The 26949-nt window shown below is 47.2% G+C and overlaps 1 protein-coding gene and 1 long non-coding RNA gene across 2 annotated transcripts in view; one reads left to right on the top strand and one right to left on the bottom strand.

The window, feature by feature from the left end:
• The first annotated feature begins 30 nt into the window (after positions 1-30).
• On the top strand, positions 31-26949 carry LOC142250718 (uncharacterized). Its single transcript, XR_012725261.1, has 4 exons — positions 31-111; positions 15432-15487; positions 23337-23413; positions 25831-26949. It is a non-coding gene; the product is annotated as an uncharacterized LOC142250718 (long non-coding RNA).
• Positions 6540-26949, bottom strand: part of AIF1L (allograft inflammatory factor 1 like) — a 34299-nt gene continuing 13889 nt past the window's right edge. The window contains exons 4-6 of the mRNA XM_075322917.1: positions 23315-23356; positions 22944-23106; positions 6540-6865 (exon numbers count right to left, since the gene is read on the bottom strand). Of these exons, the coding sequence (XP_075179032.1) occupies positions 6778-6865; positions 22944-23106; positions 23315-23356 (293 nt within the window). The 3' untranslated portion in view covers positions 6540-6777. The remainder of the gene's footprint in view (positions 6866-22943; positions 23107-23314; positions 23357-26949) is intronic.

Here is a 26949-nt window from a genome sequence, read left to right as displayed (position 1 = left end):
GTGACCGGAAAAGGCGGGGCCTCCGCCAAAATTGCTGATAACAGGAAGTAACATTATTTTTCTGAGTCCCCATGACCATGAGGTTGTGTATAACAGAAGCGGCGTGTGGGGGTGAGAAAGACCCCTACATAGGGGGGTGCGGGGCCTGCGTCATTACAGTGGACGGGAGGCAACATCACCAAGCCGCCCACCACCCGGGAGAACTACACGTGGCCCCAGTGATGAGCATTCGGCGCCTGCAATATGTCTCCAGCAGGGGGCGCCGGTCATTATACAGTTATATGTGCTGTCACCAGCAGGGGGCGCCGGTCATTATACAGTTATATGTGCTGTCTCCAGCAGGGGGCGCCGGTCATTATACAGTTATATGTGATATCTCCAGCAGGGGGCGCCGGTCATTATACGGTTATGTGTGATGTCTCCAGCAGGGGGCGCCGGTCATTATACAGTTATATGTGCTGTCTCCAGCAGGGGGTGCCGGTCATTATACAGTTATATGTGCTGTCACCAGCAGGGGGCGCCGGTCATTATACAGTTATATGTGATGTCACCAGCAGGGGGCGCCGGTCATTATACAGTTATATGGGATGTCACCAGCAGGGGGTGCCGGTCATTATACAGTTATATGTGATGTCACCAGCAGGGGGCGCCGGTCATTATACAGTTATATGGGATGTCTCCAGCAGGGGGCGCCGGTCATTATACAGTTATATGTGATGTCTCCAGCAGGGGGTGCCGGTCATTATACAGTTATATGTGATGTCACCAGCAGGGGGCGCCGGTCATTATACAGTTATATGTGCTGTCACCAGCAGGGGGCGCCGGTCATTATACAGTTATATGGGATGTCTCCAGCAGGGGGCGCCGGTCATTATACAGTTATATGTGCTGTCTCCAGCAGGGGGCGCCGGTCATTATACAGTTATATGTGATGTCACCAGCAGGGGGCGCTGGTCATTATACAGTTATATGTGCTGTCACCAGCAGGGGGCGCCGGTCATTATACAGTTATATGTGCTGTCTCCAGCAGGGGGCGCCGGTCATTATACAGTTATATGTGCTGTCTCCAGCAGGGGTCGCCGGTCATTATACAGTTATATGGGATGTCACCAGCAGGGGGCGCCGGTCATTATACAGTTATATGTGCTGTCACCAGCAGGGGTCGCCGGTCATTATACAGTTATATGTGATGTCTCCAGCAGGGGGCGCCGGTCATTATACAGTTATATGTGATGTCACCAGCAGGGGGCGCCGGTCATTATACAGTTATATGTGCTGTCACCAGCAGGGGGCGCCGGTCATTATACAGTTATATGTGATGTCTCCAGCAGGGGGCGCCGGTCATTATACAGTTATATGTGATGTCTCCAGCAGGGGGCGCCGGTCATTATACAGTTATATGTGCTGTCACCAGCAGGGGTCGCCGGTCATTATACAGTTATATGGGATGTCACCAGCAGGGGGCGCCGGTCATTATACAGTTATATGCGCTGTCTCCAGCAGGGGGCGCCGGTCATTATACTGTTATATGTGCTGTCTCCAGCAGGGGGCGCCGGTCATTATACCATTATATGTGCTGTCACCAGCAGGGGGCGCCGGTCATTATACAGTTATATGTGCTGTCTCCAGCAGGGGGCGCCGGTCACTATACAGTTATATGTGCTGTCTCCAGCAGGGGGCGCCGGTCACTATACAGTTATATGTGCTGTCTCCAGCAGGGGGCGCCGGTCATTATACAGTTATATGTGCTGTCTCCAGCAGGGGGTGCCGGTCATTATACAGTTATATGTGCTGTCTCCAGCAGGGGGTGCCGGTCATTATACAGTTATATGTGTTGTCACCAGCAGGGGGCGCCGGTCATTATACAGTTATATGTGATGTCACCAGCAGGGGGCGCCGGTCATTATACAGTTATATGTGATGTCACCAGCAGGGGGCGCCGGTCATTATACAGTTATATGTGATGTCACCAGCAGGGGGCGCTGGTCATTATACTGTTATATGTGATGTCTCCAGCAGGGGGCGCCGGTCATTATACTGTTATATGTGATGTCTCCAGCAGGGGGCGCCGGTCATTATACCATTATATGTGATGTCTCCAGCAGGGGGCGCCGGTCATTATACTGTTATATGTGATGTCTCCAGCAGGGGGCGCCGGTCATTATACCATTATATGTGATGTCTCCAGCAGGGGGCGCCGGTCATTATACCGTTATATGTGCTGTCTCCAGCAGGGGGCGCCGGTCATTATACCGTTATATGTGCTGTCACCAGCAGGGGGCGCCGGTCATTATACAGTTATATGTGCTATCACCAGCAGGGGGCGCCGGTCATTATACCGTTATATGTGATGTCTCCAGCAGGGGGCGCCGGTCATTATACAGTTATATGTGCTGTCACCAGCAGGGGGCGCCGGTCATTATACAGTTATATGTGATGTCTCCAGCAGGGGGCGCCGGTCATTATACAGTTATATGGGATGTCACCAGCAGGGGGCGCCGGTCATTATACCGTTATATGTGCTGTCACCAGCAGGGGGCGCCGGTCATTATACAGTTATATGTGATGTCACCAGCAGGAGGCGCCGGTCATTATACAGTTATATGTGATGTCTCCAGCAGGGGGCGCCGGTCATTATACTGTTATATGTGCTGTCTCCAGCAGGGGGCGCTGGTCATTATACAGTTATGTGCTGTCTCCAGCAGGGGGCGCCGGTCATTATACCGTTATATGTGATGTCACCAGCAGGGGGCGCCGGTCATTATACAGTTATATGTGCTGTCTCCAGCAGGGGGCGCCGGTCATTATACAGTTATGTGCTGTCTCCAGCAGGGGGCGCCGGTCATTATACAGTTATATGTGATGTCACCAGCAGGAGGCGCCGGTCATTATACAGTTATATGTGCTGTCTCCAGCAGGGGGCGCCGGTCATTATACAGTTATATGTGCTGTCTCCAGCAGGGGGCGCCGGTCATTATACTGTTATATGTGCTGTCTCCAGCAGGGGGCGCCGGTCATTATACAGTTATATGTGATGTCACCAGCAGGGGGCGCCGGTCATTATACAGTTATATGTGCTGTCACCAGCAGGGGGCGCCGGTCATTATACAGTTATATGTGCTGTCTCCAGCAGGGGGCGCCGGTCATTATACAGTTATATGGGATGTCACCAGCAGGGGGCGCCGGTCATTATACAGTTATATGTGATGTCTCCAGCAGGGGGCGCCGGTCATTATACAGTTATATGTGATGTCACCAGCAGGGGTCGCCGGTCATTATACAGTTATATGTGATGTCACCAGCAGGGGGCGCCGGTCATTATACAGTTATATGGGATGTCACCAGCAGGGGGCGCCGGTCATTATACAGTTATATGGGATGTCACCAGCAGGGGGCGCCGGTCATTATACTATTATATGTGACTGATGTTGCTGGTTCTCTTCCGATCCTATGGATATTTTGCTTTTGTGAACACCAGATGGCGCTATATTACATACACAAATGGGGAATATGTGACCTCTGTAATGTTGAGGTCTTATCATTTTTCTATAAATGAAGCAGGAGGTCCAGTATGAGCAGAGATATCTCCCCCAATCAGGGAGCTGCAGTGATGTGCGGCGATAACAGTTGTATAAATAGGAGACTCCCATTTGTCTTTCCAGCTTTTTTTTTTTTTCCTTCGTGTGACTGTAGTTCTCCACTTCCACCACTAGATGGCAGCTCAGTGATTCTGTGTTTAGTATACGTCTATAACCGTGTCTGTAATGCTCAGTCACCACCAGAGGGCGCTCAGGGGCAGCTTTCAGGTTTGTTACATTCATTTCTCGTGTGTTCTGCTCCAGTCACCTCCAGAGCTGCGCTCATTCCCAGTTCTGCAGGACCTCACAGCTGCTTCTGTGTACAGTGGTGGCTGCAACTTGGGGCTCCTCAGCTGTCTGACAACTACAACCCCCAGCATGCCACGACGGGTACAGACTACTGGGGCATGATTGGAGCTGTGATTTGTGGTGCATGATGGGAGTTATCTTCCTGTGGTCACTCTAGCCTTGCCCAGCAGGAGTTGTAGTGAAGCCGGATACTTGTTGGATTGGCTTTGGGTGTGTGCAGGGCTGAGTCCAGGAGAATTGTGAATGCAGCTCTGGAGGTGACTGGAGTATTAGATTTTCTGGGACCGGAGGTCGGTGAGGGCGGGATGATTTCCTGGCAGCTGCAGGGGGAGAGATGAAGCGTACGGCCGCCTGCACGGCTTCTCTGGAGTCTGCACAGAGGGAGTGACATTCAGGGTCCCAGGACAGCTGGGTTCATGGGTAACTCCACTGCAGCCACAACATGTTACCGCGCCGTTTCGCGATTTCTTGATATCTTGGCGGGGGAGGGGGGCACTATGTGATGGATGCGGCTGTAAATAATGCAATGAGTTCGTATGCGGGGGTCTGTTAGACCACTGGGGTGGGGTGCACTATTATAGTATTATAGGAGGGGTGTACTGGCTGTTATTGGTAGTGGCTGTTTTGGGGGGGGGGCTCTGTGTGTGGGGCTATCTGAGGTGAGCCGTCTGTTGACCCCGCTGTGCTGCCCCTCAGTGATGCCCTGTGTGGGGCTATCTGAGGTCAGGGCTCAGTTGCCCCCGCTGTGCCGCCCCTCAGTGATGCCCTATGGGGGGTTTATGTGAGGTCAGGGCTCTGTGCCGCCCCTCAGTGATGCCCCTCAGTGATGCCCTGTGTGGGGTTATGTGAGGTCAGGGCTGTGCCGCCCCTCAGTGATGCCCTGTGTGGGGTTATCTGAGGTCAGGGCTCAGTTGCCCCCGCTGTGCCGCCCCTCAGTGATGCCCTATGGGGGGTTTATGTGAGGTCAGGGCTCTGTGCCGCCCCTCAGTGATGCCCTATGTGGGGCTATCTGAGGTCAGGGCTCGGTTGCCCCCTCTGTGCCGCCCCTCAGTGATGCCCTATGTGAGGTCAGGGCTCAGTTGCCCCCTCTGTGCTGCCCCTCAGTGATGCCCTATGTGGGGGTTATGTGAGGTCAGGGCTCTGTTGCCCCTGCTGTGCTGCCCCTCAGTGATGCCCTATGTGGGGTTATGTGAGGTCAGGGCTCAGTTGCCCCCGCTGTGCCGCCCCTCAGTGATGCCCTGTGTGGGGCTATCTGAGGTCAGGGCTCGGTTGCCTCCGCTGTGCCGCCCCTCAGTGATGCCCTGTGTGGGGTTATGTGAGGTCAGGGCTCGGTTGCCCCCGCTGTGCTGCCCCTCAGTGACTCCCTATGTGGGGTTATCTGAGGTCAGGGCTCGGTTGCCCCCGCTGTGCTGCCCCTCAGTGATGCCCTATGTGGGGGTTATGTGAGGTCAGGGCTCGGTTGCCCCCGCTGTGCTGCCCCTCAGTGACTCCCTATGTGGGGCTATCTGAGGTCAGGGCTCGGTTGCCCCCGCTGTGCCGCCCCTCAGTGATGCCCTATGTGGGGTTATCTGAGGTCAGGGCTCGGTTGCCCCCTCTGTGCTGCCCCTCAGTGATGCCCTGTGTGGGGTTATGTGAGGTCAGGGCTCGGTTGCCCCCGCTGTGCTGCCCCTCAGTGATGCCCTATGTGGGGGTTATGTGAGGTCAGGGCTCGGTTGCCCCCGCTGTGCTGCCCCTCAGTGACTCCCTATGTGGGGCTATCTGAGGTCAGGGCTCGGTTGCCCCCGCTGTGCCGCCCCTCAGTGACTCCCTATGTGGGGCTATCTGAGGTCAGGGCTCGGTTGCCCCCGCTGTGCCGCCCCTCAGTGACTCCCTATGTGGGGCTATCTGAGGTCAGGGCTCGGTTGCCCCCGCTGTGCCGCCCCTCAGTGATGCCCTATGTGGGGCTATCTGAGGTCAGGGCTCGGTTGCCCCCCGCTGTGCCGCCCCTCAGTGACTCCCTATGTGGGGCTATCTGAGGTCAGGGCTCGGTTGCCCCCGCTGTGCCGCCCCTCAGTGATGCCCTATGTGGGGCTATCTGAGGTCAGGGCTCGGTTGCCCCCGCTGTGCCGCCCCTCAGTGATGCCCTATGTGGGGCTATCTGAGGTCAGGGCTCGGTTGCCCCCTCTGTGCCGCCCCTCAGTGATGCCCTATGTGGGGCTATCTGAGGTCAGGGCTCGGTTGCCCCCGCTGTGCCGCCCCTCAGTGATGCCCTATGTGGGGCTATCTGAGGTCAGGGCTCGGTTGCCCCCTCTGTGCCGCCCCTCAGTGACCCGTCAGCGGTTTCTCGCCCGTCTATTATGGGATTGTCATCAGCACGAGCGACTTCTCCACTTTCCATCTCTGCGGAGTCAGCGGCCACGGAGGAAGCGATGCTCTGCGGGGAAGGGCACCGGGCCGGGACAAAGGGGAACTACAGCCCCCCTCCTCCTCACAGGCCGGAGCACGGCAGCAGGTAGTGCTCTGTCCACCCCTGCTGGCCTCCTGCATAGCTGAGGGTTCGTTACAGTGTATCAGTCGGTGAGACCCTGGATCTGCTGCCCCCCATAGTCCGGGGCTGTGGTCAGGAGGACAGAGTCGGAGACCCCCGCCAGTAATGACTGCTCAGACGCGGAGTCGCATAGACAGCTCTTTACAAATGTACAAGATCACGATACGACGAAAACAATAATCACAACGAGGCGCTAACACCGCGGCCCCAGGAGCTGGCGCTCTAATGTACAGCGGTCACATTCTAGTATAGGGCAGTCCGGCTGGAGGTCCCCGGAATAAATACTGGGGGCAGCGACGCCCGGGATCGCTGGAAGGCACGTGCTGGTCACAGTCGCTGGTCACTCGGCTTCAGGCCGTCTCTCTATGGGAGGCTCCGGATGTCTCTTTTGGGAGGGGGGCCCACAGGCTTTAGGGGGGCTTCATTGGCTTTTCCTTCAAACATCATGATGCTGGAAAGACAAAGGGTTAATGTTAGAAATCCCTTCAATTCTGACAATTCCATAAGGATCAAACAAGTGCGGCTCATACTGCAGGTGATCTAATCCAGATCACCCCAGCAATACCAGTAATGACCACCAGATGGCAGTGCAGCCCCACCACTGCTGTGCAGAGAGCTATGTGCTGTGTGGCTGTATGAATCTGTTGCTCTCTGTTATCAGCCCTTCCAGAAGAATCTGTCTATACAGTCATATGAAAAAGTTTGGGCACCCCTATTAATGTTAACCTTTTTTCTTTATAACAATTTGGGTTTTTGCTATTTCAGTCTCATATATCTAATAACTGATGGACTGAGTAATATTTCTGGATTGAAATGAGGTTTATTGCACGAACAGAAAATGTGCAATCCACATTTAAACAAAATTTGACCGGTGCAAAAGTATGGGCACCCTTATCAATTTCTTGATTTGAACACTCCTAACTACTTTTTACTGACTTACTAAAGCACTAAATTGGTTTTGTAACCTCATTGAGCTTTGAGCTTCATAGGCCGGTGTATCCAATCATGAGAAAAGGTATTTAAGGTGGCCACTTGCAAGTTGTTCTCCTATTTGTATCTCCTATGAAGAGTGGCATCATGGGCTCCTCAAAACAACTCTCAAATGAGATGAAAACAAAGATTATTCAGCATAGTTGTTCAGGGGAAGGTACAAAAAGTTGTCTCAGAGATTTAAACTGTCAGTTTCCACTGTGAGGAACATAGTAAGGAAATGGAAGAACACAGGTACAGGTCTTGTTAAGCCCAGAAGTGGCCGGCCAAGAAAAATATCAGAAAGGCAGAGAAGAAGAATGGTGAGAACAGTCAAGGACAATCCACAGACCACCTCCAAAGACCTGCAGCATCATCCTGCTGCAGATGGTGTCAATGTGCATCAGTCAACAATACAGCGCACGTTGCACAAGGAGAAGCTGTATGGGAGAGTGATGTGAAAGAAGCCGTTTCTGCAAGCACGCCACAAACAGAGTCGCCTGAGGTATGCAAAAGCACATTTGGACAAGCCAGTTACATTTTGGAAGAAGGTCCTGTGGACTGATGAAACAAAGATTGAGTTGTTTGGTCATACAAAAAGGCGTTATGCATGGAGGCAAAAAACACGGCATTCCAAGAAAAGCACTTGCTACCCACAGTAAAATTTGGTGGAGGTTCCATCATGCTTTGGGGCTGTGTGGCCAATGCCGGCACCGGGAATCTTGTTAAAGTTGAGGGTCGCATGGATTCCACTCAGTATCAGCAGATTCTTGACAATAATGTGCAAGAATCAGTGACGAAGTTGAAGTTACGCAGGGGATGGATATTTCAGCAAGACAAAAATCCAAAACACCGCTCCAAATCTACTCAGGCATTCATGCAGAGGCGCAATTACAATGTTCTGGAACGGCCATCCCAGTCCCCAGACCTGAATATCATTGAAAATCTGTGGGTTGATGTGAAGTGGCTGTCCATGCTCGGCGACCATCAAACTTAACTGAACTGGAATTGTTTTGTAACCAGGAATGGTCAAATCTACCTTCATCCAGGATCCAGGAACTCATTAAAAGCTACAGGAAGCCACTAGAGGCTGTGATTTCTGCAAAAGGAGGATCTACAAAATATTAATGTCACGTTTATGTTGAGGTGCCCATACTTTTGCACTGGTCAAATTTTGTTTAAATGCGGATTGCACATTTTCTGTTAGTACAATAAACCTCATTTCAATCCAGAAATATTACTCAGTCCATCAGTTATTAGATAGATATATGACACTGAAATAGCAAAAACCCAAATTGTTATAAAGAAAAAAGGTTAACATTAATAGGGGCGCCCAAACTTTTTCATATGACTGTAAGTCTGTAATGTTTTTGAATGGTGTGACTGACAGTCCATAAACCTCCCTACAACAGCTACAAACCCAACATCCGACGCTGCGACGTCACCGCCCTGTAACCGTAAACTTCAGAAAGTCATAATCCGCTGCGAGTCCGGGATTAACAGCAACCGGAGCGGCCCTGATTATACGAGAGACAGGCGCATCACAGGGGATGGGGAGCGAATCAGAGACCCCGAAAACGAGGGGCGGATATCCCAAGCCTAATAAAAAGTGACCAGACATGGCTGATAACAGGGAGTAATAGATTGCACTTATCTGCAGGTTGGGGGTCCGGCCATGTACAGACATCATTCCCCTGTGGGATTAGCTGCTCTCTTAAAGCTGTACACATACATTTTCCGGTCCTGTTGTTTTGCGGTGCCGTCCTCCCTCCCGTGGCCCCCAATTCCCCCTTCTCACGGAGCTCTCCTTGGGGCGCTCCTGAGAATTCAGGGAAAGGGATTGTATCTGTTCTAAAATAAGCGTCTGAGGGCGGAGGGACGAGGGGACGCACAGAAACCGAATTGTTGGGAGGTTAGGCAGCGTGCCACATGTGAGAGGGTCCCAGCCACTCCAGAGACACCCACCCGGGAGATAATGGCCGATAACAGAAAGGAATGGAGAGGGGACAACCGCACAAAGGGCCGCACTGTTCCCACACCGCGCGGCGGTAACCGGAGGACACAGGAGGGCAGTGTGAGCCGCTATTAATGGGGCTTTATCCTCCGAAAGGTGACGAGTTACCTGATCACAGAGACCCCCGAGCAGCCACAGAGCTGAAATCTGAGCCCCCAGGAAAAACCTACCCGCACTGATTCCACGGCCCCATCCCACGCCTGCAGGGGCCCCCGAAATTACAACTCTCCCCAATCACACAGGAAATGGAGAGATGCTGAAGTCACTTTATAAGGATATGATTCACACCAAGATCCGAGGGCGAAGACCCAAATAATGTCCAGCGAGACACAGATTAAGGCCGATACATGGAGAGAAGCAGCATGCAGGCTGCAGACAAACATGTGAGGAGAGGATACAAGGAGATGCCCCTACATACTGTGCTGTGTTGTGCTCCCCTTCATTCAGCCACAGCGATATACAAGATCCTGTCTGCAGCCACCACTAGGGGGAGCTCCCTGTATACAGAGATACATGATAAGATCCTGTCTGCAGCCACCACTAGGGGGAGCGCCCTGTATACAGAGATACATGATAAGATCCTGTCTGCAGCCACCACTAGGGGGAGCTCCCTGTATGCAGAGATACATGATAAGACCCTGTCTGCAGTCACCACTAGGGGGAGCTCTCTGTATACAGATACATGATAAGATCCTGTCTGCAGCCACCACTAGGGGGAGCTCCCTGTATACAGAGATACATGATAAGATCCTGTCTGCAGTCACCACTAGGGGGCGCTCCCTGTATACAGAGATACATGATAATATACTGTCTGCAGCCACCACTAGGGGGAGCTCCCTGTATACAGAGATACATGATAAGATCCTGTCTGCAGCCACCACTAGGGGGAGCTCCCTGTATACAGAGATACATGATAATATCCTGTCTGCAGTCACCACTAGGGGGCGCTCCCTGTATACAGAGATACATGATAAGATCCTGTCTGCAGCCACCACTAGGGGGCGCTCCCTGTATACAGAGATACATGATAAGATCCTGTCTGCAGCCACCACTAGGGGGAGCTCCCTGTATACAGAGATACATGATAAGATCCTGTCTGCAGCCACCACTAGGGGGAGCTCCCTGTATACAGAGATACATGATAAGATCCTGTCTGCAGCCACCACTAGGGGGAGCTCCCTGTATAGAGATACATGATAAGATCCTGTCTGCAGCCACCACTAGGAGGAGCTCCCTGTATACAGAGATACATGATAAGATCCTGTCTGCAGCCACCACTAGGGGGAGCTCCCTGTATACAGAGATGCATGATAAGATCCTGTCTGCAGCCACCACTAGGGGGAGCTCCCTGTATGCATTTTGCTGGTGGTGGTAGTTCTCTTGTGCAGTCGCTGGCATGTGAGTGGTTACTGCTGCTGTATACTCCACACCCTGTAGGGACCCCGCCGTCTCTTCCGCCGTCTCTTCTCCATGGTGGGTGATGAGCAGTTGCTGCTCCTCGGAGGATATAGGACTGTGCCGAGTGCCTTCGATTCCCGGTCTGTATTTAGTTTCTGGCGGTGTCTGCGCCCGTCTATTCCTCCGGGGGGTGGATAATTGGGCACTGTCTGTTGCCAGCAGCTGCGTCGCACCCTGCACATCTGCCCGGTGGTGTCCGGAGACATGCGAGCGCTTCTCTGCATGTGACTGTGCAGCGAGAGCTTCCTGATGCTGACCTGTGATGGGAAAGCTGGGTGACCGTCAGTGCGGACGATGGAGGCGCTTTCCCGGAGTCCTGCACGTGACCTTGTCACCCCTCCGTGGGGCAGGTGCTATATTATGTGACGTGTCCTGGTTTTTAGGTTTTCGTCTCTGCACTGGAGGAGGGTAATCTTTGCTGCACCTGTTGCTCCCCAAATCTCGGGGGACTGCAGACAATGGGGTCTCTGTCAGCTCCGAATCTCAGATTTCCTCAAATAGAAATGAGATTCCTTTTAAGGAAATCTGTTCCCAACTCTGCACATTACTGGGGCCCCTCATGGAGAAGTCGGGGGGCCACTGAGCCGCATAGGACTCCGCCCTCTGTGAAGCTCCCAGCCAATCAGAAAAGCAGATACCATCTGATGAGCCATGTATCTAATCCTATCCTGTGTGATACTGTCTGCTGAGCTGTGTATCTAATCCTCTCCTGTGTGATACTGTCTGCTGAGCTGTGTATCTAATCCTATCCTGTGTGATACTGTCTGCTGAGCTGTGTATCTAGTCCTACCCTGTGTGATACTGTCTGCTGAGCAGTGTCTCTAATATCACTCCGGTCCCTGTGTATCTAAGCCTGTTGTGTCTGTGGCCTCGGTTGCCGTGGCTCCCGTCTTCCTCCGGTATCTGCGGGCATTACTCGGGGTGTCGTGTCTGTGGCCTCGGTTGCCGTGGCTCCCGTCCTCCTCCGGTATCTGCGGGCATTACTCGGGGTGTTGTGTCTGTGGCCTCGGTTGTCGTGGCTCCCGTCCTCCTCCGGTATCTGCGGGCATTTCTCGGGGTGTCGTGTCTGTGGCCTCGGTTACCGTGGCTCCCGTCCTCCTCCGGTATCTGCGGGCGTTACTCGGGGTGTCGTGTCTGTGGCCTCGGTTGCCGTGGTTCCCGTCCTCCTCCGGTATCTGCGGGCATTACTCGGGGTGTCGTGTCTGTGGCCTCGGTTGCCGTGGTTCCCGTCTTCCTCCGGTATCTGCGGGCATTACTCGGGGTGTCGTGTCTGTGGCCTCGGTTGCCGTGGCTCCCGTCTTCCTCCGGTATCTTCGGGCATTACTCGGGGTGTCGTGTCTGTGGCCTCGGTTGCCGTGGCTCCCGTCTTCCTCCGGTATCTTCGGGCATTACTCGGGGTGTCGTGTCTGTGGCCTCGGTTGCCGTGGTTCCCGTCCTCCTCCGGTATCTGCGGGCGTTACTCGGGGTGTCGTGTCTGTGGCCTCGGTTGCCGTGGTTCCCGTCCTCCTCCGGTATCTGCGGGCATTACTCGGGGTGTCGTGTCTGTGGCCTCGGTTGCCGTGGTTCCCGTCTTCCTCCGGTATCTGCGGGCATTACTCGGGGTGTCGTGTCTGTGGCCTCGGTTGCCGTGGCTCCCGTCCTCCTCCGGTATCTGCGGGCATTACTCGGGGTGTCGTGTCTGTGGCCTCGGTTGCCGTGGCTCCCGTCCTCCTCCGGTATCTGCGGGCATTACTCGGGGTGTCGTGTCTGTGGCCTCGGTTGCCGTGGCTCCCGTCCTCCTCCGGTATCTGCGGGCGTTACTCGGGGTGTCGTGTCTGTGGCCTCGGTTGCCGTGGCTCCCGTCCTCCTCCGGTATCTGCGGGCGTTACTCGGGGTGTCGTGTCTGTGGCCTCGGTTGCCGTGGTTCCCGTCCTCCTCCGGTATCTGCGGGCATTACTCGGGGTGTCGTGTCTGTGGCCTCGGTTGCCGTGGTTCCCGTCCTCCTCCGGTATCTGCGGGCATTACTCGGGGTGTCGTGTCTGTGGCCTCGGTTGCCGTGGCTCCCGTCCTCCTCCGGTATCTGCGGGCATTACTCGGGGTGTCGTGTCTGTGGCCTCGGTTGCCGTGGCTCCCGTCCTCCTCCGGTATCTGCGGGCATTACTCGGGGTGTCGTGTCTGTGGCCTCGGTTGCCGTGGCTCCCGTCCTCCTCCGGTATCTGCGGGCATTACTCGGGGTGTCGTGTCTGTGGCCTCGGTTGCCGTGGTTCCCGTCCTCCTCCGGTATCTGCGGGCATTACTCGGGGTGTCGTGTCTGTGGCCTCGGTTGCCGTGGCTCCCGTCCTCCTCCGGTATCTGCGGGCGTTACTCGGGGTGCCGTTCTCTCTGCGCCATTGTTCAGTGCGGTTTGTGTGGGTGGCTTTTGGTGGTTTCTGCTGTCCCCCTCCACCATCATTGTGCCCCCCAGCACTGCGCATTGCTGGGGGATGATGCCACCAATCTCCGGGCAAATGCCCTGTGAGATACCGGCTAAGAGCTCTGCTTGCTGTGAGTGAATGGAAGCCGTCTTCTTCCCATTGGAGGCCGCCATCCTGATAGTTGTCACAGCTGAGGGTTCGTTGCAGTTGCACCCGGTGTGGACCATGCTCTGATCTCCGGGCGGTGGCACATGGCGGTGTCCGGACGGCAGATGTCACATTTGTGGGATTATTTGGGGCACAGTCATTAGAGGCGGAATATCGGGGGAGAGGTGAGGAAGCCGGGGTATATACATTCCAGGCGGGCGTCCCCTGTATACGCCGCACGTGTACCTAAGCCGGGTGCGGCTCAGATACCGGTGACGGGTCAGTAATTAGGTAAATATGAGGATGTGCGAGCGGCGTGTCACCTGCATTACATCCTCTGCCCTAATGTCACCCGAGGGTGCATGTGAGCCGCCATAGTCATAGCAGGTGACAGCTAGGAAGAGCAGCTCTGGAGCACAAACTGCTGCCATGTGCACATTCCCATAGTCATAGGAGGCAGAGGTTGCAGGTGACAGCTAGGAAGAGCAGCTCTGGAGCACAAACTGCTGCCATGTGCACATTCCCATAGTCATAGCAGGTACAGGGTGCAGGTGACAGCTAGGAAGAGCAGCTCTGGAGCACAAACTGCTGTCATGAGCACATTCCCATAGTCATAGGAGGTACAGGGTGCAGGTGACAGCTAGGAAGAGCAGCTCTGGAGCACAAACTGCTGTCATGAGCACATTCCCATAGTCATAGGAGGTACAGGGTGCAGGTGACAGCTAGGAAGAGCAGCTCTGGAGCACAAACTGCTGCCATGTGCACATTCCCTTAGTCATAGGAGGTGCAGGTGACAGCTAGGAAGAGCAGCTCTGGAGCACAAACTGCTGCCATGTGCACATTCCCTTAGTCATAGGAGGTGCAGGTGACAGCTAGGAAGAGCAGCTCTGGAGCACAAACTGCCACCATGTGCACAGTCCCATAGTCATAGGAGGTACAGGGTGCAGGTGACGGCTAGGAAGAGCAGCTCTGGAGCACAAACTGCTGCCATGTGCACATTCCCATAGTCATAGGAGGCACAGGGTGCAGGTGACAGCTAGGAAGATCAGCTCTTGAGCACAAACTGCTGTCATGTGCACATTTCCATAGTCATAGGAGACACAGGGTGCAGGTGACAGCTAGGACGAGCAGCTCTGAAGCACAAACTGCTGCCATGTGCACAGTCCCAGAGTCATAGGAGGCAGAGGGTGCAGATGACGGCTAGGAAGAGCAGCACTGGAGCACAAACTGCTGCCATGTGCACATTTGCATGATCATAGGAGGCTAAGGGTACAGGTGACAGCTAGGAAGAGCAGCTCTGGAGCACAAACTGCTGCCATGTGCACATTCCCTTAGTCATAGGAGGCGCAGGTGACAGCTAGGAAGAGCAGCTCTGGAGCATAAACTGCTGCCATGTGCACATTCCCAGAGTCATAGGAGGCAGAGGGTGCAGGTGACAGCTAGGAAGAGCAGCTCTGGAGCACAAACTGCTGCCAAGGGATATTTTGTCTTTTTGTGATCCACAACAGGCGGCGGCTCCAGCAGCAGTATTTGAGGTTATGCTCCTGCAAGTTAGCAGGAAGGCAGCAGAATGCTGAGTTCAGCTCTTGATGCGACTGCAGCATGTTGGCAGCATCTCTGCAGTCCTGGGGGGACAGGCTGCTGCCAGCTGCTGTAATGTGGGAGTCCATGACCCAGCACATTCCCTGCGGCCACACGGGCATCCTCCAGCCGGAGAGGAATGCGGTGCCCACAGTCCATGAGCAGCAGTGGGCGGCACGTGCCAGCATGAATCCCATTAACCCCGGGCGACGGCAGCACACCGCCCCCGCTGCGCCTCATTCCTACCGCTACTGAGCGGATACAACACCGCGCACTGTATGATGCTACCGCGTGCTGATCTGCAGTCACAACTGTCGCTCCTCGTCTGTGCAGCTCTGGGTGTAACTAGAGCACAGATTCCCTGCAGCTTTCTACATTCCCCATACCAGCACCTGAATAACTAAGTGCACCCTTCCCTAAAGCAATCACTGACATTTTAACTCTATCCTCCCCAGGTTCAGCCAATAACGCCTCCACCCAGCGCCCAACTACAGGGAGGAGCCCTCAGAGGGTGAGTGCTAAAGACCTGAGAAATCAAGGGGCGAAGGCGGAATGTGCCGAGGACGTGATGTGACGGATACCGCCCCACCGGTCACCGCAGGGGAAAAGCTCACCCCCCTCATCAAAAATGCCCAAAATCTGCACCGCACTGTGCAACCATATACACCAGAGCAAATGTTATATTCCTGTACATAAGGGCAGTGTTATAGTAGTTATATTCTTGTATATGGGGGCAGTATTATAGTAGTTATATTCTTGTACATAGGGGGCAGTATTATAGTAGTTATATTCTTGTACATAGGGGCAGTATTATAGTAGTTATATTCTTGTATATAGGGGCAGTATTATAGTAGTTATATTCTTGTATATAGGGGCAGTATTATAGTAGTTATATTCTTGTATATAGGGGCAGTATTATAGTAGTTATATTCTTGTACATAGGAGCAGTATTATAGTAGTTATATTCTTGTACATAGGAGCAGTATTATAGTAATATTCTTGTACATAGGGGGCAGTATTATAGTAGTTATATTCTTGTACATAGGGGGCAGTATTATAGTAGTTATATTCTTGTACATAGGGGGCAGTATTATAGTAGTTATATTCTTGTATATAGGGGGCAGTATTATAGTAGTTATATTCTTGCACATAGTGGCAGTATTATAGTAGTTATATTCTTGTACATAGGGGGCAGTATTATAGTAGTTATATTCTTGTATATAGGGGGAAGTATTATAGTAGTTATATTCTTGCACATAGTGGCAGTATTATAGTAGTTATATTCTTGCACATAGTGGCAGTATTATAGTAGTTATATTCTTGTACATAGGGGCAGTATTATAGTAGTTATATTCTTGTACATAGAGGGCAGTATTATAGTAGTTATATTCTTGTACATAGAGGGCAGTATTATAGTAGTTATATTCTTGTACATAGGGAACAGTATTATAGTAGTTATATTCTTGTACATAGGGGCAGTATTATAGTAGTTATATTCTTGTACATAGGGGCAGTATTATAGTAGTTATATTCTTGTACATAGGAGCAGTATTATAGTAGTTATATTCTTGTACATAGGAACAGTATTATAGTAGTTATATTCTTGTACATAGGGGCAGTATTATAGTAGTTATATTCTTGTACATAGGGGCAGTATTATAGTAGTTATATTCTTGTACATAGGGGCAGTATTATAGTAGTTATATTCTTGTACATAGGGGCAGTATTATAGTAGTTATATTCTTGCACATAGGGGCAGTATTATAGTAGTTATATTCTTGTACATAGGGGCAGTATTATAGTAGTTATATTCTTGTACATAGGGAGCAGTATTATAGTAGTTATATTCTTGTACATAGGGGGCATTATTATAGTAGTTATATTCTTGTACATAGGGGCAGTATTATAGTAGTTATATTCTTGCACATAGGAGCAGTATTATAGTAGTTATATTCTTGTACATAGGGACAGTATTATAGTAGTTATATTCTTGCACATAGGGACAGTATTATAGTAGTTATATTCTTGTACATAGGGACAGTATTATAGTAGTTATATTCTTGTACATAGGGGGCAGTATTATAGTAGTTATATTCTTGCACATAGTGGCAGTATTATAGTAGTTATATTCTTGTACATAGGGGGCAGTATTATAGTAGTTATATTCTTGCACATAGGGGCAGTATTATAGTAGTTATATTCTTGTACATAGGGACAGTATTATAGTAGTTATATTCTTGTACATAGGGGGCAGTATTATAGTAGTTATATTCTTGCACATAGTGGCAGTATTATAGTAGTTATATTGTATATAGGGAGCAGTATTATAGTAGTTATATTCTTGTACATAGGGGCAGTATTATAGTAGTTATATTCTTGTATATAGGGGCAGTATTATAGTAGTTATATTCTTGTACATAGGGACAGTATTATAGTAGTTATATTCTTGTATATGGGGGCAGTATTATAGTAGTTATATTCTTGTATATAGGTGGCAGTATTATAGTAGTTATATTCTTGTATATAGGTGGCAGTATTATAGTAGTTATATTCTTGTACATAGGGGGCAGTATTATAGTAGTTATATTCTTGTACATAGGGGCAGTATTATAGTAGTTATATTCTTGTACATAGTGGGCAGTATTATAGTAGTTATATTCTTGTACATAGGGGCAGTATTATAGTAGTTATATTCTTGCACATAGGGACAGTATTATAGTAGTTATATTCTTGCACATAGTGGCAGTATTATAGTAGTTATATTCTTGTACATAGGGAGCAGTATTATAGTAGTTATATTCTTGTACATAGGGGGCAGTATTATAGTAGTTATATTCTTGTACATAGGGAGCAGTATTATAGTAGTTATATTCTTGTACATAGGGGGCAGTATTATAGTAGTTATATTCTTGCACATAGGGGCAGTATTATAGTAGTTATATTCTTGTACATAGGGACAGTATTATAGTAGTTATATTCTTGTACATAGGGGGCAGTATTATAGTAGTTATATTCTTGTACATAGGGGCAGTATTATAGTAATATTCTTGTACATAGGGGGCAGTATTATAGTAGTTATATTCTTGCACATAGGGGCAGTATTATAGTAGTTATATTCTTGTACATAGGGGCAGTATTATAGTAGTTATATTCTTGTACATAGGGAGCAGTATTATAGTAGTTATATTCTTGTACATAGGGGGCATTATTATAGTAGTTATATTCTTGTACATAGGGGCAGTATTATAGTAGTTATATTCTTGCACATAGGAGCAGTATTATAGTAGTTATATTCTTGTACATAGGGACAGTATTATAGTAGTTATATTCTTGCACATAGGGACAGTATTATAGTAGTTATATTCTTGTACATAGGGACAGTATTATAGTAGTTATATTCTTGTACATAGGGGGCAGTATTATAGTAGTTATATTCTTGCACATAGTGGCAGTATTATAGTAGTTATATTCTTGTACATAGGGGGCAGTATTATAGTAGTTATATTCTTGCACATAGGGGCAGTATTATAGTAGTTATATTCTTGTACATAGGGACAGTATTATAGTAGTTATATTCTTGTACATAGGGGGCAGTATTATAGTAGTTATATTCTTGCACATAGTGGCAGTATTATAGTAGTTATATTGTATATAGGGAGCAGTATTATAGTAGTTATATTCTTGTACATAGGGGCAGTATTATAGTAGTTATATTCTTGTATATAGGGGCAGTATTATAGTAGTTATATTCTTGTACATAGGGACAGTATTATAGTAGTTATATTCTTGTATATGGGGGCAGTATTATAGTAGTTATATTCTTGTATATAGGTGGCAGTATTATAGTAGTTATAGTCTTGTATATAGGTGGCAGTATTATAGTAGTTATATTCTTGTACATAGGGGGCAGTCTTATAGTAGTTATATTCTTGTACATAGGGGCAGTATTATAGTAGTTATATTCTTGCACATAGGGGCAGTATTATAGTAGTTATATTCTTGTACATAGGGGGCAGTATTATAGTAGTTATATTCTTGTACATAGGGGCAGTATTATAGTAGTTATATTCTTGCACATAGGAGCAGTATTATAGTAGTTATATTCTTGTACATAGGGACAGTATTATAGTAGTTATATTCTTGCACATAGGGGCAGTATTATAGTAGTTATATTCTTGTACATAGGGACAGTATTATAGTAGTTATATTCTTGTACATAGGGGGCAGTATTATAGTAGTTATATTCTTGCACATAGTGGCAGTATTATAGTAGTTATATTCTTGTACATAGGGAGCAGTATTATAGTAGTTATATTCTTGTACATAGGAGCAGTATTATAGTAGTTATATTCTTGTACATAGGGGCAGTATTATAGTAGTTATATTCTTGCACATAGGAGCAGTATTATAGTAGTTATATTCTTGTACATAGGGACAGTATTATAGTAGTTATATTCTTGTACATAGGGGCAGTATTATAGTAGTTATATTCTTGCACATAGGGGCAGTATTATAGTAGTTATATTCCTGTATATAGGGGGCAGTATTATAGTAGTTATAGTCTTGTACATAGGGGGCAGTATTATAGTAGTTATATTCTTGCACATAGTGGCAGTATTATAGTAGTTATATTCTTGTACATAGGGGCAGTATTATAGTAGTTATATTCTTGCACATAGGGGCAGTATTATAGTAGTTATATTCCTGTATATAGGGGGCAGTATTATAGTAGTTATAGTCTTGTACATAGGGGGCAGTATTATAGTAGTTATATTCTTGCACATAGTGGCAGTATTATAGTAGTTATATTCTTGTACATAGGGGGCAGTATTATAGTAGTTATATTCTTGTACATAGGGGCAGTATTTTAGTAGTTATATTCTTGTATATAGGGGCAGTATTATAGTAGTTATATTCTTGTACATAGGGACAGTATTATAGTAGTTATATTCCTGTACATAGGGGGCAGTATTATAGTAGTTATAGTCTTGTACATAGGGGGCAGTATTATAGTAGTTATATTCCTGTATATAGGGGGCAGTATTATAGTAGTTATATTCTTGTACATAGGGGCAGTATTATAGTAGTTATATTCTTGTACATAGGGGGCAGTATTATAGTAGTTATATTCTTGTACATAGGGGCAGTATTATAGTAGTTATATTCTTGCACATAGGAGCAGTATTATAGTAGTTATATTCTTGTACATAGGGACAGTATTATAGTAGTTATATTCCTGTATATAGGGGGCAGTATTATAGTAGTTATATTCTTGCACATAGTGGCAGTATTATAGTAGTTATATTCTTGTACATAGGGGCAGTATTATAGTAGTTATATTCTTGCACATAGGGGCAGTATTATAGTAGTTATATTCTTGTACATAGGGACAGTATTATAGTAGTTATATTCTTGTACATAGGGGGCAGTATTATAGTAGCTATATTCTTGCACATAGTGGCAGTATTATAGTAGTTATATTCTTGTACATAGGGGGCAGTATTATAGTAGTTATATTCTTGTACATAGGGGCAGTATTATAGTAGTTATATTCCTGTACATAGGGGGCAGTATTATAGTAGTTATATTCCTGTATATAGGGGGCAGTATTATAGTAGTTATATTCTTGTACATAGGGGCAGTATTATAGTAGTTATAGTCTTGTACATAGGGGGCAGTATTATAGTAGTTATATTCCTGTATATAGGGGGCAGTATTATAGTAGTTATATTCTTGTACATAGGGACAGTATTATAGTAGTTATATTCTTGTATATAGGGGCAGTATTATAGTAGTTATATTCTTGCACATAGTGGCAGTATTATAGTAGTTATATTCTTGTATATAGGGAGCAGTATTATAGTAGTTATATTCTTGTATATAGGGGCAGTATTATAGTAGTTATATTCTTGTACATAGGGACAGTATTATAGTAGTTATATTCCTGTACATAGGGGGCAGTATTATAGTAGTTATAGTCTTGTACATAGGGGCAGTATTATAGTAGTTATATTCTTGCACATAGGAGCAGTATTATAGTAGTTATATTCCTGTATATAGGGGGCAGTATTATAGTAGTTATATTCTTGTATAGAGGGAGCAGTATTATAGTAGTTATATTCTTGTACATAGGGGCAGTATTATAGTAGTTATATTCTTGTATATAGGGGCAGTATTATAGTAGTTATATTCTTGTATATAGGGGCAGTATTATAGTAGTTATATTCTTCTATATAGGGGCAGTATTATAGTAGTTATATTCTTGCACATAGTGGCAGTATTATAGTAGTTATATTCTTGTATATAGGGGGCAGTATTATAGTAGTTATATTCTTGTATATAGGGGCAGTATTATAGTAGTTATATTCTTGCACATAGTGGCAGTATTATAGTAGTTATATTCTTGTATATAGGGGGCAGTATTATAGTAGTTATATTCTTGTATATAGGGGCAGTATTATAGTAGTTATATTCTTGTATATAGGGGCAGTATTATAGTAGTTATATTCTTGTACATAGGGACAGTATTATAGTAGTTATATTCCTGTACATAGGGGGCAGTATTATAGTAGTTATATTCTTGTATATAGGGAGCAGTATTATAGTAGTTATATTCTTGTACATAGGGGCAGTATTATAGTAGTTATATTCTTGTATATAGGGGCAGTATTATAGTAGTTATATTCCTGTATATAGGGGCAGTATTATAGTAGTTATAGTCATGTATATAGGGGCAGTATTATAGTAGTTATACTCATGTATATAGGGGCAGTATTATAGTAGTTATATTCATGTATATAGGGGCAGTATTATAGTAGTTATATTCATGTATATAGGAGCAGTATTATAGTAGTTATATTCATGTATATAGGAGCAGTATTATAGTAGTTATATTCATGTATATAGGGGCAGTATTATAGTAGTTATATTCTTGTACATAGGGGCAGTATTATAGTAGTTATATTCTTGTACATAAGGGGCAGTATTATAGTAGTTATATTTTTGCACATAGGAGCAGTATTATAGTAGTTATATTCTTGTATATAGGGACAGTATTATAGTAGTTATATTCTTGTATATAGGAGCAGTATTATAGTAGTTATATTCATGTATATAGGGGCAGTATTATAGTAGTTATATTCTTGTACATAGGGGCAGTATTATAGTAGTTATATTCTTGTACATAGGAGCAGTATTATAGTAGTTATATTCTTGTACATAGGGGGCAGTATTATAGTAGTTATATTCTTGTACATAGGGGGCAGTATTATAGTAGTTATATTCTTGTACATAGGGGCAGTATTATAGTAGTTATATTCTTGTATATAGGGGCAGTATTATAGTAGTTATATTCTTGTACATAGGGGCAGTATTATAGTAGTTATATTCTTGTACATAGGAGGCAGTATTATAGTAGTTATATTCTTGTACATAGGGGCAGTATTATAGTAGTTATATTCATGTATATAGGGGCAGTATTATAGTAGTTATATTCTTGTACATAGGGGCAGTATTATAGTAGTTATATTCTTGTACATAGGAGCAGTATTATAGTAGTTATATTCTTGTACATAGGGGGCAGTATTATAGTAGTTATATTCTTGTACATAGGGGGCAGTATTATAGTAGTTAGGGGCAGTATTATAGTAGTTATATTCTTGTATATAGGGGCAGTATTATAGTAGTTATATTCTTGTACATAGGGGCAGTATTATAGTAGTTATATTCTTGTACATAGGAGGCAGTATTATAGTAGTTTTATTCTTGTACATAGGGGCAGTATTATAGTAGTTATATTCATGTATATAGGGGCAGTATTATAGTAGTTATATTCTTGTACATAGGGGCAGTATTATAGTAGTTATATTCTTGTACATAAGGGGCAGTATTATAGTAGTTATATTCTTGCACATAGGAGCAGTATTATAGTCGCTAGGCTTTGCTCCTCCTCGGTGAGGGTCACTTACATTTTCAGGATTGCCGATCTCTTCCCCAGCAGCATCTTGATGAAGTCTCGGTAGCTGATGGCCTCGCTGGTTCCTCCGGTCACCTCCGCTATCATCTTTTTTATTTCTAGATGTGTTTTGGGGACTCCGAGCTTCTCCATCATCAGCTTGAGACCCATCATGTCTAGAAGATTTGTCAATAGATTAGTCGGGGGGGTATCAGTTGCATACGGGTGGGGGCACACATGTATTTGGTATTTCTGGCGGTGTCACTGTATATTGTGGGGGAGGGGCGGGGGGCACACATGTATTTATGATTTTCCCTGTATAATGTCAGGGTTGTGGCCGCTGTAATGGCGGTTGTGGTCTCGTCTGCTCGTGACGTCACTTACCGATGTCTCCCTGATCGTTTAGGTCGAATTCCATGAATTTTTCTAGAAGAAAGAAACAGGTGATGAAGATGATGATGATGAATGTGCGTGAATCAGCAGGTGAGCGCGGGGTTACATTGTGTTCCGTCTTGGCTCCGCCCTCGGAACGCTCATTATCTGCTCGTTACAATGTAGCAATTCTCTCCAAAACAATGCAAACAATGCAAACAATGCGGACAATCAATCCTTTATTAATCAGCAATTAGCGCAGGAAACGCTTCTTATGGCAGAATCATCCTCTGAAATCCACCTTGTCTCATCACATCATTGCTACTTTAGATGGAGCAGAGCTGCAGTGTAAAGCAAGGGTCAACAAGAGAGTATAACAATAACAGGTGACTCCAGCATGAATTAGTTATGAATATTGAGTATTATAATCTGAGGTTGTTTGATTTCTACTTTCTCATTAGAAGCTCAGGTGAGACCCTGCTTTACACTGCAGCACTGCTTTCTCACACGTTTCTGCATTAAGAGCTAAGAACCTCAGTCACTATCCACATTAGTGTAGGTAGCGATCTTGTGGCTGGACAGGGCACCCATGGGTGCTGGGGGCTCGTGTACGCGTCCACCCCATATCAGCCAGTGGAATAGTCACACAATGGCTGGCACCGCCGTCCTCCTCCGTGGGCAGAGGCGGCTTCCAGTCCTTGTGAATAATTTGGCAATTGTTCCCAGTGAGGTCATGGGATGAGTGAGGGGGGTGTGCTAATATATTCCGACAGAAACGGGGAAAACATAGTGAAGGGGATGGGGGATTTAACTGGACTATTTAAAGGGACACGTACACAAATACTAATCCGCACTGACCACAAGCTCCTCTGATCATGACGTGGCCCTGCCCCCTCCTGACGTGGCCCTGCCCCCTCCTGATGTGGCCCTGCCCCCTCCTGACGTGGCCCTGCCCCCTCCTGACGTGGCCCTGCCCCCTCCTGACGTGGCCCTGCCCCCTCCTGACGTGGCCCTGCCCCCTCCTGACGTGACCCTGCCCCCTCCTGACGTGACCCTGCCCCCTCCTGACGTGACCCTGCCCCCTCCTGACGTGACCCTGCCCCCTCCTGACGTGACCCTGCCCCCTCCTGACGTGGCCCTGCCCCCGCTTAAGGAATATTTCTCTATGTTGGTGTTCTTTATTAATTTAATAAAATTGTGCTAAGGATTATTATCTATGGCTGTGCTGGTGCTGCGGACAACGAGTGCCGAGCGTCCACCCAACTGGCAGATCGTATCACATTCCATAAGGCTTAGATACACAGCTCAGCAAACAGTATCACACAGGAGAGGATTAGATACACAGCTCAGCAGACAGTATCACACAGGATAGGATTAGATACACAGCTCAGCAGACAGTATCACACAGGAGAGGATTAGATGCACAGCTCAGCAGACGGTATCACACAGGAGAGGATTAGATACACTGCTCAGCAGACAGTATCACACAGGAGAGGATTAGATACACGGCTCAGCAGACAGTATCACACAGGAGAGGATTAGATACACAGCTCAGCAGACAGTATCATACAGGATAGGATTAGATGCACAGCTCAGCAGACGCTATCACACAGGATAGGATTAGATACACAGCTCAGCAGACAGTATCACACAGGATAGGATTAGATGCACAGCTCAGCAGACGCTATCACACAGGATAGGATTAGATACACGGCTCAGCAGACAGTATCACACAGGAGAGGATTAGATACACAGCTCAGCAGACAGTATCACACAGGAGAGGATTAGATACATGGCTCAGCAGACAGTATCACACAGGAGAGTATTAGATACACGGCTCAGCAGACAGTATCACACCGGATAGTGTCTGACAAGCTGCTGTATTTGGGCCATGTCCACACCTCCAGTGATCATCCATTATGGATTCTGCAAACACAACTTATTTGTTCGTTTTGCAAATACTGATTTTTGCAGGATCCGTTTTATTTAACAGATCCGTTCCCTGATCGCTATTTATCTTCCATTTTTTTTTCTTACTGGATCAGTTTCTAATGGAAGACAGATAGTGATCAGGTAACGGATCCGGGATTAGATACACAATATGACATCCGATGTGATTAGGTTGCACTATTATTGATACTTTGTTGCTTTGGTGCATTATCTCCTCCTCTGTATTTCCTCCATGTAGTAACATTCCCGGCCTTGGCTCTCGGTGTAGTGATCGGCGCTGGGGGAGGGGACGCCCCCCGTATTGGGCAATGCTGGACATTATGTGATTTTACAAAAGGGAATTATCTGAGCAGAAATTGAGTATTGTTTCCCAGAAAGCAGAAGAGGCAGCGGCGGGGACGGTCCCACGTGTGATGGGGAGAAGTCGGCAGCTCCATACTGTGCACTGCGCCACATTCACCACAATTCTGCAAATGTTGCAACATCTTTGTGACTTGTTGCAAAAATGTGATTATTATATTTATTTATTATTATTATATTTTAATTTTTTTTTTTTTTTTTTTTTTTTTTTTTTTTAGCGTTTTTATGTCACTCTCGGCCAACACCACCAACTTTCATAAAATTGTGCAGATCTGGTAATTCATGATGTCCTGACAAAGGAGCACAAAACACCAGTCTTGATGAATTGGGCCCTCACCATTTTCAAGATCTCTGCTGCCTGTCAGTGAAGGAACATCGTTGTCATCCAGGTCTCACACCGTTAAGGACTCATCACATTTGTATCCAGTGACAATTGTGTCTCGACTCTAGACTGATACATTGTAACAAACAGGCAGAGCAGGTTCTGCACCACAACACTCATTCTCTAGTATCGGCATCTTTCTGCAGCAGATTCTGGTACATGGTGACATATGCCGGGTTTACAAGCCATATGCCTGTGCACACAATGTCAACTGGGGTAATGTGCAAGTCCATGTAGACACAGTGTCAGCAATTGTAATGTGCGCGTGCCTATGGACCTGTGTACAGTTAATCAGCCGAGGTAATGAGCGAGTGCCTGTGGACACAGTATCAGCAGAGGTAATGAGCGCGTGTCTGTGGGCACAGTATCAGCAGAGGTAATGAGCGAGTGCCTGTGGGCACAGTATCAGCAGAGGTAATGAGCGCGTGTCTGTGGACAGTGTCAGCCGGGGTAGTGAGCGAGTGCCTGTGGACACAGTGTCAGCAGAGGTAATAAGCGAGTGCCTGCAGATTAGCATCTGCACTCGGCTCCAGGCACCACTGTGACGCAGTAATGGCACACAGTCGTTGTAGCACACGAGCAGTATTGTTTACTCTATTCTCTAACATGGTGGGGTGTCCTCATTTTTGCAGTTTTCACATTTTGAGGGGGGGGGGATGCATTTTGCAGTGGGAAGCATTTTATTCTGAAAGTTTGTGCACCCCGGGTGTAGTGATGTCATGCAGGTGACGCTCCACTATAAACCATTCTGCTCCATGTGACCTGCACTGACCCATTGTTACAAACTATCAGCTCTGCGGAGGGATTTCTGGGGGGATGTGTTCAGCTCACAGGGGATTGTGACACCCGCTCAGCTGAGGGTCTGCTCAGGTTTTCTGCCTTTTTTGGATGTAACTGAGACGGTTTCCATCCACTGACTGCAAGCAGAGATCTGGGAAAAGCATTTAATATAAAG

Source organism: Anomaloglossus baeobatrachus, chromosome 9 (assembly GCF_048569485.1).
Source record: "Anomaloglossus baeobatrachus isolate aAnoBae1 chromosome 9, aAnoBae1.hap1, whole genome shotgun sequence".
Taxonomy (NCBI): Eukaryota; Metazoa; Chordata; class Amphibia; order Anura; family Aromobatidae; genus Anomaloglossus; species Anomaloglossus baeobatrachus.
This window is presented reverse-complemented; position numbering and strand designations above follow the sequence as displayed.